This window comes from Odontesthes bonariensis, chromosome 14 (assembly GCF_027942865.1).
Source record: "Odontesthes bonariensis isolate fOdoBon6 chromosome 14, fOdoBon6.hap1, whole genome shotgun sequence".
NCBI lineage: Eukaryota > Metazoa > Chordata > Actinopteri > Atheriniformes > Atherinopsidae > Odontesthes > Odontesthes bonariensis.
In genome coordinates, this window is record NC_134519.1 from 28,585,958 (window position 1) to 28,600,603 (window position 14,646).

General features: G+C 41.1%; 1 protein-coding gene across 1 annotated transcript in view; it reads left to right on the forward strand.

Annotated features, from left to right (window-relative positions):
- Nucleotides 1–14,646, forward strand: part of gpr158b (G protein-coupled receptor 158b) — a 91,937-nt gene that overhangs the window by 72,446 nt on the left and 4,845 nt on the right. Inside the window, exons 8-12 of the mRNA XM_075483899.1 lie at nt 141–279; nt 6,058–6,163; nt 10,631–10,777; nt 11,069–11,312; nt 11,824–12,380. Of these exons, the coding sequence (XP_075340014.1) occupies nt 141–279; nt 6,058–6,163; nt 10,631–10,777; nt 11,069–11,312; nt 11,824–12,380 (1,193 nt within the window). The remainder of the gene's footprint in view (nt 1–140; nt 280–6,057; nt 6,164–10,630; nt 10,778–11,068; nt 11,313–11,823; nt 12,381–14,646) is intronic.

Consider the following 14,646-nt stretch of genomic DNA (forward strand, 5'->3'; position numbering starts at 1 on the left):
TGATCTCTTAAAGCGAATATCGGCCACTTGTGAAGCACTTCATTTAAAATAAACTTGCTCTCTGGGTAGACCAAGAAGTAAATGACGGTGACACCTTTGAATCAAGTGAAACTTTACAGCCTTCTCTATTTGTGTTTCAGCTGAGTTCCTGTTTCTCCTGTGGGGCGTTTACTTGTGCTATGCCGTCCGCACCGTCCCCTCGGCTTTCCACGAGCCGCGCTACATTGCTGTGGCCATCTACAATGAGCTCCTCATATCAGCCATCTTCCACATCATCAGGTGGGTGGAGAAAAAGGGATGGGCGCAGGTATGAGTTGCTATGACCAGTAAGAGCGTGAGACAGAAATGTGGTTAGTGATCTAAGTATTTCTTTGTGTATAATGATGATGAGAGAAAAAGGACAGGCAGATTTATGAAACAGCTAAGAAATTAGAACAATGAGGTATCTAAGTCAGACTTGATGAAATCTCAGTGACAATAATTAAAAAATTATACAAACAAGGGCAATGGGCTCACTGACTTTGAACAGTATAACCTGTTGTTTCAACATCATAGGGATATTTGCATGTTTGAGCAGGCGTTACAAGTACACAACATGTCAGATGAAAGAGAGAATTTACCTACTCCCTTCATCAGGGAAATGAACAGTGTCAGCAGAGCATTGGAAGCCAGTTAAATGAGGTGAATAAAAAATGTCCTCCTCGGGCAGACACGCAGCAGAGACGTACTGTGACAGAGTCTAAAATAAACCCTCTCTGCCACACTGCTTTGTCTCTGTTCCTGCCTGTCTGTGTCTCACAGAGGTGGAGAGCATCTATTTGAGTAAATGGCCTTTTTTAAATTAAGTTATTGTCGAGCCAGAGGTTTTAGAACATGAATAATGGCAAAATAATCTTTCCTTGCTTATTTATTGGATTTTGACAATGGGCTGTCCTAATTGCCGAATTTTTGTATTTATATAACATTGAGTTCTAATGGTGCAGTGGTAAGCCAATTGTGTGCCAATACAGTCTGAGCATCTCTGCGTGGAGTTTGCATTGTCTTGTGTGGAATTTTCTCTGGATACTCCAGCTTCCTCCCACAGTCTCATCAGAATGTGTCATAGCTTCATTGGTAAACAACGCTAAACGTAAAAGTTTCACAGTAAAAGCTTAACACTGTTTCTGGACCTTCATTGTGACAACACATTTTGGACATGTCATCAAACAGAACTGTCCAAAAAACAAAAACAACAACAAAAAACAGCCTCATAAGTTGTTGTTTGTGCAGGCAGAAACAACCTATGATAACGTTCCGAGAATATGCGACCAATAGTGGTCCTAAGAGCAATTGCGTCAATGCAATGGCGCCCGTTATGGAGAAAGTGGCATAGAACAAGAGATGTATTTCATTCTTAAATAAGACTTTTTTTAATCCTAACCAAGTAACATTGTTGCCTTAAATCAACCAATTGAGAGACAGTGCCAATGTAACATATTGTGTTGACACCAAGGACACCAAACCAAAAGGCATCCATAACAATGGCATTGCAAAAGAATGAATTTTAGCCTCAGTCATGCCTAACCCCAACCCAGTAGTTTTGATTTCTAACCCTAACCCTAACCCTAACTCTATGGGATGTGATGCCTAAATCTAACCAAGAAAGGACAGATGCGTGTTATATTAATTGGATTTCTAGATTGGCTGCTGGTGTAAGTTTGAGCCTGCATGGTTTATGTTGGTTGTCTCTGTACTGGCTCTGTGATGGATAGATGACCTTTAAATAGTGTACCCTGCTTCTCGCCATATGACAGTTGTGTGCGGCTCCAGCCACCCAACGACCCAGAACGAAATAAAGCGGGTATAGAAGATGAATAGAATCATGTGTTCACACTTGTGTCAACCAATTATGTTTAGTGGGAAGGGAATTGCTAGATGTGGTGAAATCACAAATCCATGACTCAATAAGTCCCGGCTGCTCTATAGAGCCCTTTATTACCTTTAGGCTCTTGGATTTACAGCCTTTTTTCCTCTTCTAACAACTATTTTTTTTACAGACTCGCCAGTCTAATGTCTTATTTGAAGAGTAAGCTGAAAAATATATTTTGAAAAAAAGTATTCTGACATGGATGCAGTGGAGCTTTTTTGCTGCCTTGGGCTAGTCTTTCAAATCCATCCACTCCACAGAGCTGACTTATGGACTGGAAACAGAGTTGACTACTCTGTCTGGTATCAGCCATGACCTTTTGGAAACCCATGAAGTATATTCTGCATGCACATGATTATTGCATTGTAGAACACAAGAGATGGGAATGATTTTGTAAACCATACTAAAAATGATTATGAGAAATCAGCTTGATATTGATACACTATTGTGCAACTCTAAACTCTGGTGTTCCTCCGAGGAGTTCATCTGCAGCCACGTAGTTTGTGTATGCTTGTGGTTTAATATGAGGGTCTTGAGGATCTTAACTGAAAAAACATCAGTGATCGCAAAATTGTGAAACTTATGATATAGATGTTTTCCGAAGACAAACGATGTATTTTCAGTCCAACTGCAGCAGGGATAAAACTGGGGTTTTATGAAGTGCCTGCAGTCGCTTAGGGCAAGAAATTTCATCAGTCACACATTTTCCAATAAAACTGCTCATGATTGAATATTCTTTCATTTAGGCGTCAGTCTATCGGGCTCAGTGGAACGAGAAGAAAAAATTCCATCCTCTTAATCTTTAGAGAAATCCACAAATCCACCAGGTACATCTTCATAGGTGTGACTATTATGAATTATCTTCATCAACTGGGGAATTCAGTAATACAGTGTGAGCTTTGAGTATTTCACCCTGTTAACTGACAGAGCCAATGTTCTGCTGCAGTCTACTGATAAAACTGGATTATAGTCGATGAAAACATAACATTATTCTTATGGAAAATGATGTGAAATCTTATTTGAAATAATAATGGCATTTATGTCAAATGAGCCACTTTAGTGGATCTTTAAACACTGCCCACCATTTCAAAAGCAAGAAGTTTGTTGCAGGTGCTGAGGGATATTCCTCTGCACACATTACAGATGCTGCCCAAGTGATTGCATCAGTTCATCCGTCGTGTTGTCTGGCTTTGATTCCCTCTGGTGAATTGGTGCCAAAATGCTGTTCCTTGTAAGAGTCTCCAAGGTGATGGATGGCTGATGATTCAGGCTTGTTTTGGAGACACAGGACCTGGACACTCCTCTGTATATCAAAGTATTTTAGAGATTGAGGCCAATCTCTCTGACAGCTAAACACAGCAGCAAATTATAAACAGAATGACTGAAAAAGAAAAGAATCAAGGTGTTGCAATGATCCAGTCAAAGTCCAGACATCAGCCCGATTGAAATACCTCTTTGGTGCCTAACGAGAGCTGCGAAGAAACAAACGACGCAAACCTCAATGAACTTTAGGAACGCTGTAAAATGTGGACCAAAATCCCACCAACGGTGCGGCAGCTGTAGCTCAGGAGGAAGAGCAGTCGCCTACCAATGGTAGGTCGGTGGTTCAACTCCCACCACATGTCTTAGTGTCCTTGGGCAAGACACGGAATCCCACGTTGCCTACCGTTGTGTCCATTAGTGTATGAATGTGGGTAAATGCGTTGAAGAAGGCACTGCACGCCCTGGAAATATAATAAGACGTGCTGTACGGGTGAATGTGGCATGTAGTGTTAAAACACGACTGATTGGTGAGACCAGAAATCTGCTATATAAGTACAGTCCATTTAACAATGTGATAAAAATACAGAAAACAATTATTCAAGATGTTGCTGCTGAAAGTGGTTGTACGAACTGTTGAATCGTGGGGCGGAGCTATTTTTTCACATCTAAGTTTTGTTTTAGTTTTTTGTCTCATAAATGATAACAGTGCATTATTTCAGGTGCTGTTGGTCACCTGAGGTTATATTTACCTCATTTTAAGGCCACAGTAAGAATCCCTATTTTAGCAAGGCTATAGGCTATAGAAGCAGAACTCTTAGAAATGATAGACATGAAGAGAAGAGAGAAAAGTAACAGCTCCAGAGAATGAACTCCACCCAATTAAATGACCTCCACTCAGTCTGCAGCAGGAGTATCCACTCCGTGAGGGGATTTCTTCAGAAAAAGGTGCCGTGGTGTAGGATTTCTTCTCATGTTTGACAGGATGTAGTCAAATTGTTCACTGTGCTCACAATGGTCTGCAAGATAGCTTATATAACATAAAAGTGTTTCCCTCGTAGTCATTGAAAACTTCACAAAGCCTGGTTTGACAGCTTCTTGGCATAAATTAGAAAAGTGTAAAACAAACAAAGCTTAATACTTAATACTAACCACCCAGCCTTTTGGGTTTATTCAGTCTGACATGTAAATGTTCAGACTGAAGCAGCAATCAGATCTCCGAGGTCTATGTCTGTAGAATATGGGTTACTGTCCATAAACAGTGTTTATTACACTGGGGCAACTGACCAATCAGAGCAGATTGGGCCTCCTGAGATGGCCACAACAAAGCACTGCAGACAGAGGAGTGAAAATAGGTTATTTGAACATCAATGAATGTGAACGCCTTCTATTAGACCCCTGAATCACATAAAACTGTTAATGAGAATGATATTAGCTCTGCCAGTTAATCATTTGAAGAGGAAATGGGAACCTCATTCTTCATCTTAAGTATCTCTAGTAATCATTCTCACAGAGAATTCAGAGAGAGAAATCATTCTCACCACAAACATATGCCTGACCGAACCAAGCTTTACAAAACATACTGTGAAGTCTATTTTTAGATGTATTTAGTGTTTTCGGGTCTGTTGAAGTATTGTAATTAAGACTGTGCCATGCGGTACTTTAAATTATCACTCTCTGGAACAGTCCAACTAGAGAACATGCATTGATTGATGAGCCTGAATGATTGGAAGGGCCAGCAAAACATCTGGCATACAGGAAATCTTTGCAGATGTTTTCTGGAAAATCACTCACATTTGACATGCCACCAGTTGCACAGAGCAGTTAGATCTGTATGGGGGAACACGATAGAAACAAAGCTGTTGGCAAAGCTGTTGGCATCTTTACATAATACAACTATGCAGATGACACTCAAATCTCCATGTCACTGACGGCAGGAGAACACGGGCCTGTAGATACATTGTGTCACTGCATCGAACAGATCAGTGTGTGGATGCTAAACAATTTTCTCCAGCTAAACTCAGACAAAACTTAAATCATTGTCTGTGGACTTAGAGAGACTGATCCATGCGTTTGTCTCCAGCAGGTTAGACTGCTGTAACGGCCTACTCACTGGGCTCTCTAAACGGGCTGTAAGACAGCTGCAGTACATCCAGAACGCTGCTGCTCGAGTCCTGACTAGAACCAGGAAATACGACCATATTAGTCCAGTGCTCAGGTCTCTGCACTGGCTTCCTGTCGCTCAGAGAATAGACTTTACAGTCTTCCAGAAGATGTGAGACAGGCCTCAACTCTGACAATGTTTAGATCCAGGCTGAAAACAGTTTTATTTAGCTGTGCATATGGAAGTATTTTATCTGCACTCTTCGCTTTTAATTTAATTAAGTAATGATTATTTTTTATGTTTTATGGAATGATTTTATTTGCCTTCTTGTGATTTTATGTAGCTGTAAAGCACTTTGAATTGCCTTGTGTACGAATTGTGCTCTACAAATAAATTTGCCTTGCCTGCCTACGTAACCAAGAAGCTCCATCAGAATTAGATTAAACTAAAATTTAAAAAGGCAGGACATTGTCAGGATTTTAGACCCTGTGAATGTCACACAGTCTGGGCTTTTTGTGTACTTCACTGTGTTTTAAAATATGTTTAAGGCCACTTGCTGTCGTGTGTTCACTTTTTGTGGCTGCATTTAAGCCTTCACTGCTTTGAGCTGGTTCTGTTATAGAGATTTTTTTCTCGAGCCAAGAAATTTCACCGAAGGCTATTATCACTATCTACAATTGTCTAAGACTGAGCACATTTCATAGATTTTTGTCCTTTCTCTCAGTTCAGACATTTGATAATTAAGATAACAAAAAAACAAACTTCTTCTCTTAACATCCTCCTGCAGGTTCTCTCTGGTGCCGGGACTACACCCCGACTGGATGCTCATGCTGTTCTTTGCGCACACTCATCTGACTGTAACTGTAACTCTGGGCTTGCTGCTAATTCCAAAGGTAACAGTGTCACTTAAAGCTGATACCGAACACATGGCATCGTAGATACATGCCAAACCTTTATTCTAGTCGATGGTGGAAATGCTTAGAGGCAGGCAGTGAGGAAAACAGAACAGAGAGGTGAGAGACAACAAAGCAAATACCAAGATATGTCTAAGTCGCCATGTGTGTCACAGGAAGCATGTGTGCAGATAAGTGAAAGCCAGGGGAAATGAAGACACAGCTAACACAATACAGACTTTAATGCACCTCACCAGTTAGTTTTCTCATTTTGTCAACTCCTCTGACCTGAGCTTCTACAGTACGATGCAAAAGACTTGAGCTGACCCTCATTTCTTTAGATTCTGCCAGAAAAACAGGAAATACCTGCAGAGGTGTATGGGAATGTGCACAAACATAAATGGGAACACAGCATATAAGGCTAAAAGAGAGTTTGCACAATTCTAATGAGTTTAAAAGTCAAAATTTGCTGTGAGCTCCTTTATTCTTCAACACAGTCTGAACCCTCTTAGACAAGCTTTCTGTCATTTCTTTAAAGGGGAACTCCGGGGCATTTGAAGCGTGTTTCCATTGCTAGAGGTTGTCAAATAATGATAGTATGACACAGAGAGGTGCGTATCTGTGCTCCCTGTGTGAAGATCGCTCTGTCCGCACAGCATGTCATGCGAGGCTAATACGTGGTGGCTAAGGGGCAAGCGCTAACCCTTCCACGTAAAACAACAACTTGCACACTGCAGAAACGTCACACCACTTTATAAACCATCCGACAATAAAGTCACAAGCCTTACCATCAAAACCATATGCATGGTTCTCACATTACTGGCATGGGGACGTTACAAAACAACTTTATAAACAGCATGTCACTCACCGGCTGGTTGTAGGCTCGCGCATGTGAAAGCCCAAAAGAGTCGATGGAGAATAATCCCATATACAAAACAATTATCTTCTCTAGAAAAACTGCGTTCAAGTATTTAAAACATTACAACAATACATGCCCAGTAATATTCTTGTAATGTTTTAAATACTTGAACGCAGTTTTTCTAGAGAATATAATTGTTTTGTATATGGGATTATTCTCCATCGACTCTTCTGGGCTTTCACATGCGCGAGCCTACAACCAGCCGGTGAGTTACATGCTGTTTATAAAGTTGTTTTGTAACGTCCCCATGCCAGTAATGTGAGAACCATGCATATGGTTTTGATGGTAAGGCTTGTGACTTTATTGTCGGATGGGTTATAAAGTGGTGTGACGTTTCTGCAGTGTGCAAGTTGTTGTTTTACGTGGAAGGGTTAGCGCTTGCCCCTTAGCCACCACGTATTAGCCTCGCATGACATGCTGTGCGGACAGAGCGATCTTCACACAGGGAGCGCAGATCTGCACCTCTCTGTGTCATACTGTCATTATTTGACAACCTCTAGCAATGGAAACACGCTTCAAATGCCCCGGAGTTCCCCTTTAAGGAGCCTTCAGGAACAGTTCTCCAGGCTCCTTGAAGGACATTCCAAAGCTCTTCTTTGGATGTCGGCTGCCTTTTGTTCCCTTCTGTCAACATGATCCCACACTGCTTCAGTAATGTTGAGGCTCTGGGCTCTGGGGAGGAGTCATCCCTCCATAAGACCTGCTGCCACTGATTTTCAGTCCACTTCTTGTGTCATTTGGCACATCTCAGCCTTTTCTCTCCGTTTCCCTTCCTTAAGAATGGCGGCTTGACAGCCACCCTTCCATGGAGACCATTGCTGATGAGGCTTTGCCCAGCTGTATCTCTCAGGTCCTGACAGTGCGCTCAGTATAGCCCTGGAGCTCACACCAAACTGATTAAAAAAAGAATACTCGACTGGCAGTTTTATCTCAAATACTTACATCTCCTTGTCTGCAGATTGATCATAGACTGATCAGTCTGATCCCTCTTAAGCACAATATTGTTGTGAGTGATATGCTGACTGGCCCAACTTATTAAAACAGGCACTGCAGAAACAGGAACCTAACAGCCACTGGCCAATTAACACCCCAACATAATAAAATCCACTGCATAATTCCTCCATCACATATTGGCTCCATTAGCTCTGGATTTATAGAAATAGGAATTCTGAAAGATGAAAAAGTAAAGAACACCAATTATAAGTCAGATTTCCTTGTCAGAATATACAGTGTTAAACAAAGTACTGGTGGAGAGTAAATGGAGCATTATTAGCTCTTTTATTTCTTATGTTAAGTGATCTATATAAGAAATGATAAGATTTGATTTTAATGGCAAAAAAAATTCAGCTTCGCACATTTGAGGTACAGCGAATGCAGCACCAGCTGAAGCTGTAGTTAGACCAAGACAAACAGAAAGAGGACAACTTTGTGCAGTGACTCAATTCCATCTGCAGATCAAAACAGCTCACAGAATGTCACATTCTCAGATATATGGGGTCCAAAACAAAATTCCTGGTTTGTCTTTTTTCAGAGTTTTTGAGTTGGCAGGGACTTGAGACCCCCAAATCTATGCTCTGTCACGTTTGATTGTGGTGTGATGATGCGTGGCGTGAGGAATGTAGGACACGGATGCAGATATTAAAAAAAAAAAAAAAAAAAAAACTTGATTTATTTTACAAAACAAAAAGCACGGCTGAACTGTGAAAAAAAAAAAAAACTTGACTACAACTATGAACACAAAAGAACAAACCTGACATGGACAAACTTGACTTGAAGCACGGTGACTATCATGAGGGACGGTGACGATCTGGCCCTGATGCATGAGAAACCTGGAAATTTAATACTGAGGGAGTGATTGGTGAGTGAGTGCAGCTGTGGGGACAAACACAGGTTTTGTGAATGAAGGTGATGGCAGGGCAACAGAAACTATGGGGAACATGGAAAAACTAAAGACTCAACCTGAGCATGAAAACTAAGACATGTGAGAAACCTAAAAGATGGCAAAACTAAAAAGGAACTAAAAACATGACAAAAACTCAGACATGACAGCTCTCAAGCCCAGAAAAAATGGCATTCCCTTTTCTAAATGAATTCAGTTGGATGCAGTTTTCAAAGAAAAATCCACTTTCACTCTCTCACAGTAACCGTTGTTATTTTTATAGGTCAGATAGGCCTGTAGAGCACAAGACATAATTACAGAAGAAAAGAACTGAAATGCTTTGTTTTTTCCCTTTTATGTTATCCAGCAGAGCACACTGAAGGGAGATACGCATATATACTTAATGTGGTAGCAAAGACTTAACTGCAGTACATGAACTGAGTGCAAAATAGATTTAACACTGTCTAAATGAGCTTGTTTTTAAGTTCAAATTGATTTTTCTTAAAAAAACATTTGACGTGCTCAAAAAGTGTTACAGCCTGCCCCGAATTTAATGTTGCTATATGGTAAATGCTGCTTTTTTTCATGAGGTTGCGCCTATTTAAGGAGATTTCCTTAGAGGCTTCTGTTGCTCTGTAACTTGTATGCGCAGGTATAAACTTTATTAATCATCTTAAGTTCATTTTACATTAGCAGCCTCATTCACTATCATTACAATAAACTCAATCAGACTGTAAGTAGTTATTGTAGTTTAGCTAATTTCTCCCACGGGTGTCTTTAAGGCATTCTCATGCTGGATGAGAAATGTAATACATCATCAGCGCTCTCTGTTCTTTCCTTCTTTCTTAATTAGGCACCTCAGAAGTGCACCTCAGTGGAGTATACTGGAATAATTAAACACAACGGGAGGACCTTCATTTCATACGGCATCTGTTCCTCAGACAGGCTAAATATTCGGTCTCTCTCTGTCCCCAGATGTGTTATTCAAACAAGTTGAATCAAGTTAAGGTCAAATCAAAACTGTTAATTGTGTTATATTAATCATCCAAACTTATATCACCTGTTTTTTTCTGTTCTTTGGAATTCAAATGAGGATATTAGAGCCTGCAAGCAGTGAACTGCAAACATTTGAATTAGTTTTAAATAGTGTGCATAGTTGTATGGAATGAAAATAATGAATAACTGCAGGAGACTTGAGAATTAAACGGATTTAAAACTGCTGCCACCGAAATAATCATTATCAGAAACTTGTATTCTTAAACTCGTTTCGGTTTGGAAAACTTTGTCTTGTTGCTGTTGGATTTGACCTCCAGCAGTCCAACAGATGGACATTGACGTGAACGAAAAAAAAAACCTCTGGTAAAATGGGAGTAAACATAATGGAGTGGAGATTATTGACTGCAACAATCAATAACAATATTAAATTAATCACATAAATCTGATTTTCAGTTTGTATTTTTTGTATAAAAAAGAGCCAGTAATTGAAGATTAACACAAATTCTAACATTGTATTTTCATCAATAGCTATTTTGCTGCAGGAAAACTCAGATGAGGCCAATATATTCACTCAATAGTGCATAAATATAAATAAAAATCAACTGCTTTACTACCCCTCTTCCCTGTGGGCTCAGTGATGTCATTGTTTAACCTTTCTCTCCATCTGTTTTAGTTCCTGTCCAAAGGCACTCAGGCCAGAGATGATATTGCCACTGAGGCCTATGAGGAGGAGCTAGACATGGGAAGATCTGGTTCTTACCTCAACAACAGCATCACCTCAGCTTGGAGTGAGCACAGCTTGGACCCTGAGGATATACGGGTATGGCAACATATAGAATCACGGCCACAAATATATTTGTAGATTTCTAATGCTGTTATATCCGAGCAACAATAGGAGCTGTAACAGAGGAGACGGATTGCTATAAACCACCGTCTACGTGTCACGTGAGCTTCTGTTAGTGGGACAGAAAAATAACTTGTTTCAAGGAGAAATGGATTTGTCTCATGGAGCATTTAATCAGTTTTGACCTACCCAAAGAAGCACATAATATGTTATTTCAACTTGAAAATGAACAAAATATGATTTCACATGAATTATTCCCTCATATAGGATGAGTTGAAAAAGCTGTATTCCCAGTTGGAAGTCTACAAACGAAAGAAGATGCTCGCCAACAACCCTCACCTTCAGAAGAAGCGCAACTCAAAGAAAGGCCTGGGTCGCACCCTGATGAGGCGGATAACAGAGATCCCAGAGACCATGCACATACACCGCCAGTGCAGCCGCGACGACGGCAGCGAGCACGGCAGCAACCGCAGCACACTGAGGAGGAACCCGTTTGAGCCGACGCATCACGGTAAGAGCTGAGCTCGACCTGCGTGCTCGGATCAGGGCGATTGGAAAATACTCACTTTCACCAAATAGGACCAAATGAGGATTTTCTTTTTGAGACTGTTTAAACTCAATAAGATATTTGGAAACTCCAGCCCAGTCTCACCAGAAAACACTGTTGTTCCTTGTCCTCTGTCGTGGATATGTACAGATACATAGTCTATGGCTTTCGACTGCGTTCTCTCGCACCCACCCACACCCCCTGCCTCACATCTCCAGCAGAAAGCCTCCCGCTGTGATGTGCTCGTCTGAACAGCATGTGCAGAGAAAAGTCGACCAAATTTTCAGCACTTCTTCCTGGAAATCTCCAGTGTTCATGTGTGAAAATGCTTTTTCCCAGACCAATATAAAGATGCTGTCAGGCTTTTTTCCCCCTCTAGGAATGAATCAATAATAATAATAAAACAATCTTATCTTGAAATAAGAAGAAAACCTGCTCTGCTTTCACACTAGTCTTTTGATCAATCTCTCCTCAGCAAAACCTCGAGACGACTCCCTGAGGAACAAAGTCATGGGCTTGACGAAGTCACTCAGCTATGACCACGTTTGCGACCAGGATGCCGAAAGTGGAAGCCAGACGGGCTCAGTTACAGGAGACAAGACGACTCCCGTTGGAAATGCTGGAGAGGGATCTCTTCTGGGCTCTCTCATTGGCCGCAGGCATGCAAAGAAGCAGCTGGAACCGGCTGGAACTCCACCGAGGCTGGAATCAGCTGAGTCCACCGAGTCCGTTCCACTCTTCTGGAAATCAGCCAGCGCTCACAACCTAACCCATGAGAAGAAACCCGTGCATCTGCGGACCTCCATCATGCAGAAGTCCCTGAGTGTGATTGCAAGCGCCAAAGAGAAGATGCCAGGACTCACCAACAAGACTCAGAGCGTGGAGGACGCCAGTAAGAAGGGACAGAAGGGACAGGACGGGATGATGCTGTCAGGGGTGGATGAGACACCTGAACATTTCCCAAAGATGATCATCAGCCAGTCTGTGGAGTACTCCAAAACCCCCATGAAGATGGGCATAATGAAACAACAGGTACTTGTGTACAGAATGACAGTGTTTGTAGAAAGCGACTGATGCATTATAAGCAGATTAGCTTCATTAACAGAGAAATAATCAGCAGTCATTTTCATAAAAGGATTCATAGATTACTCAGCAGAAAAGTCTTTTTTTTTCTTTTTTTTGTAGTTACATTAAAATACTGCATTAAAGTAGTTAAATTAATTCTTATTCTGAAAGCTTAAAGTTTATAGAATTGACTATAGAATTAATAATTAAAGACATTTGCGTTCTATCGTGAAGATAAGACAGAGCTGGGGAATGAGATTCAGCACAAGAACAGAACGATATGACCTCTTATCGAATCTGTATTTCTAGCGCAATTAGGGATCATTACCATTACATCTGTCTCAAACAAATAAGAATGTTATCACCTTTTCTACTTTGTTACTAGTGCAGCTAATTTAGCTCAAATGAAATCTTTGGCACCCTCCCCCTCATTCACTGGGTAAAACTGTTTTAGCCAAATTACATAAGATTAGAACAAAGATACACTTAAAGGGTCTATAAAAACATTCAGTGTAATGTGAATAATGAATATATACTTTAATGGTTGTATTATGAGCACGGTCAGGTTCCTTTTGAGCTCCATTTCTATCCCAACTTGAGGCAAATAAACACATTTACATCCTGCTCATGTGGGAGGATAAGCAGACACTCATCCTTATACCACCTTTTTTTTGTTTACGCTTTTCCTGTCCAGCATCATGGCAAGCAGAATAGTAATCTGAATACCGTGCTGTGCCAAAAACATTTGCTTTGCCAAGGGAGGCTTTATGAATATGAAGCTCCCCTTGATGCCCAAGTACTGCCTAATTTATTTTTGTTCAAATGCATTATACATATTAATGCCAAATCTGATGGGGGGACAAGGGAAAGAGGGAGAGCAAAGAAAAAGAAAGGGAAACGAGACAGAGATACAAAGAAATTATATGAGAAGACGCTGATAAAAACAAGACAAAACTTGACAACTAGCTGCTACATCTGTAGAAGGTCTAAACAGAAAACATCCTACAGGGAAACCAGGTGAATAATAATCAGGAGCACCTGCAGGAAGACAAACTGTGGGGGAAAAAAACACAAACAGCAACAACACCAGCAGCAAGCACACGGTACATAAATGTGGATACTAATAGTTTGAAACCATAGGACAACATAGCAACCGTATGATAAGCATGTGACTGAGTAAATGTGTGTGTGTGTGTGGGGGGGGGGGGGTTTATTACATGAATTGTGCTCAATCATGAATGCAGAAGGCCAGCGCTGCCAGTGAATAGCTGCAATAGGCACCCCCATTTCCCTGGGACCCACCAGGGCAGGAGGGCTCCATGTCCACCAGGTCTGAGGCCTGCATCGATAGCATCCAGGGAACCACTGCACACCCAGGAAAGCCCCCACCTGCCCCATCCCTTTCTCAAAGTACAAAATCGATAATTGTTTGGAAAGATCAAAGTTTCCTAAGATATGAGCTCACATCCAGTTTGGCCAGATCATGACCAATTTCTATTGGCTGTGAGGATCAAATACTTTCAGAATGCATTTCGATGAGGACTGATAATGTTAATAAGCAAAAGTTTTATTGTCAAACAGGCATTTGTAATAGAGAATTTTTGTCAGCTTGTCTCCAAAGAGAAGCAACATTGTATGAGCAGTAAGAGCAGTAAACTGAGTCTAAATGCCGGTGGTGACAGATGAGGAAACCAGATGAGGAGAAAATGGGGACGAATAGTTCAAAATGACAGCAGTATTTGAAAGCTAGGGCTAAAGGTTGATAGGCTCAGGGAAGCTGAGGAAAGGTCATTAAATGAGAGTACTGATGCAGAGATTGAGGATAGAATTATTTCAGCAATTTGGGAAAGCAGAAGTAACACAGTCACTGTTTTCCCAAATAATAAGGGTTAGGCTAACCCTAACCTGCAGACCAATCTGTGGCACTGCAGAACTCCGTGCTGCAACAACCTTTATGAAAATTGTCAGGTGGCCTCTAATTAATGCAGAAGAGTCAGACGGCCCATCGTTGGACCATCAGCTGTTTACTGCATGACTTCAGTCCTTTATACTCACACGCATCATGCTGTTGGAAAGTTAAGATGACGGTGATTTGTTGGATGCAAAGCATCTTATGTAACGATGGCCACAGCAGACACGTCAACGCCAGCAACAATCAAAACAAAAATTACACTACTGAGGCAACTCACCTATAAAGCCTTCTGGTAATCCGCTGATTAACTTTTTCCTGATT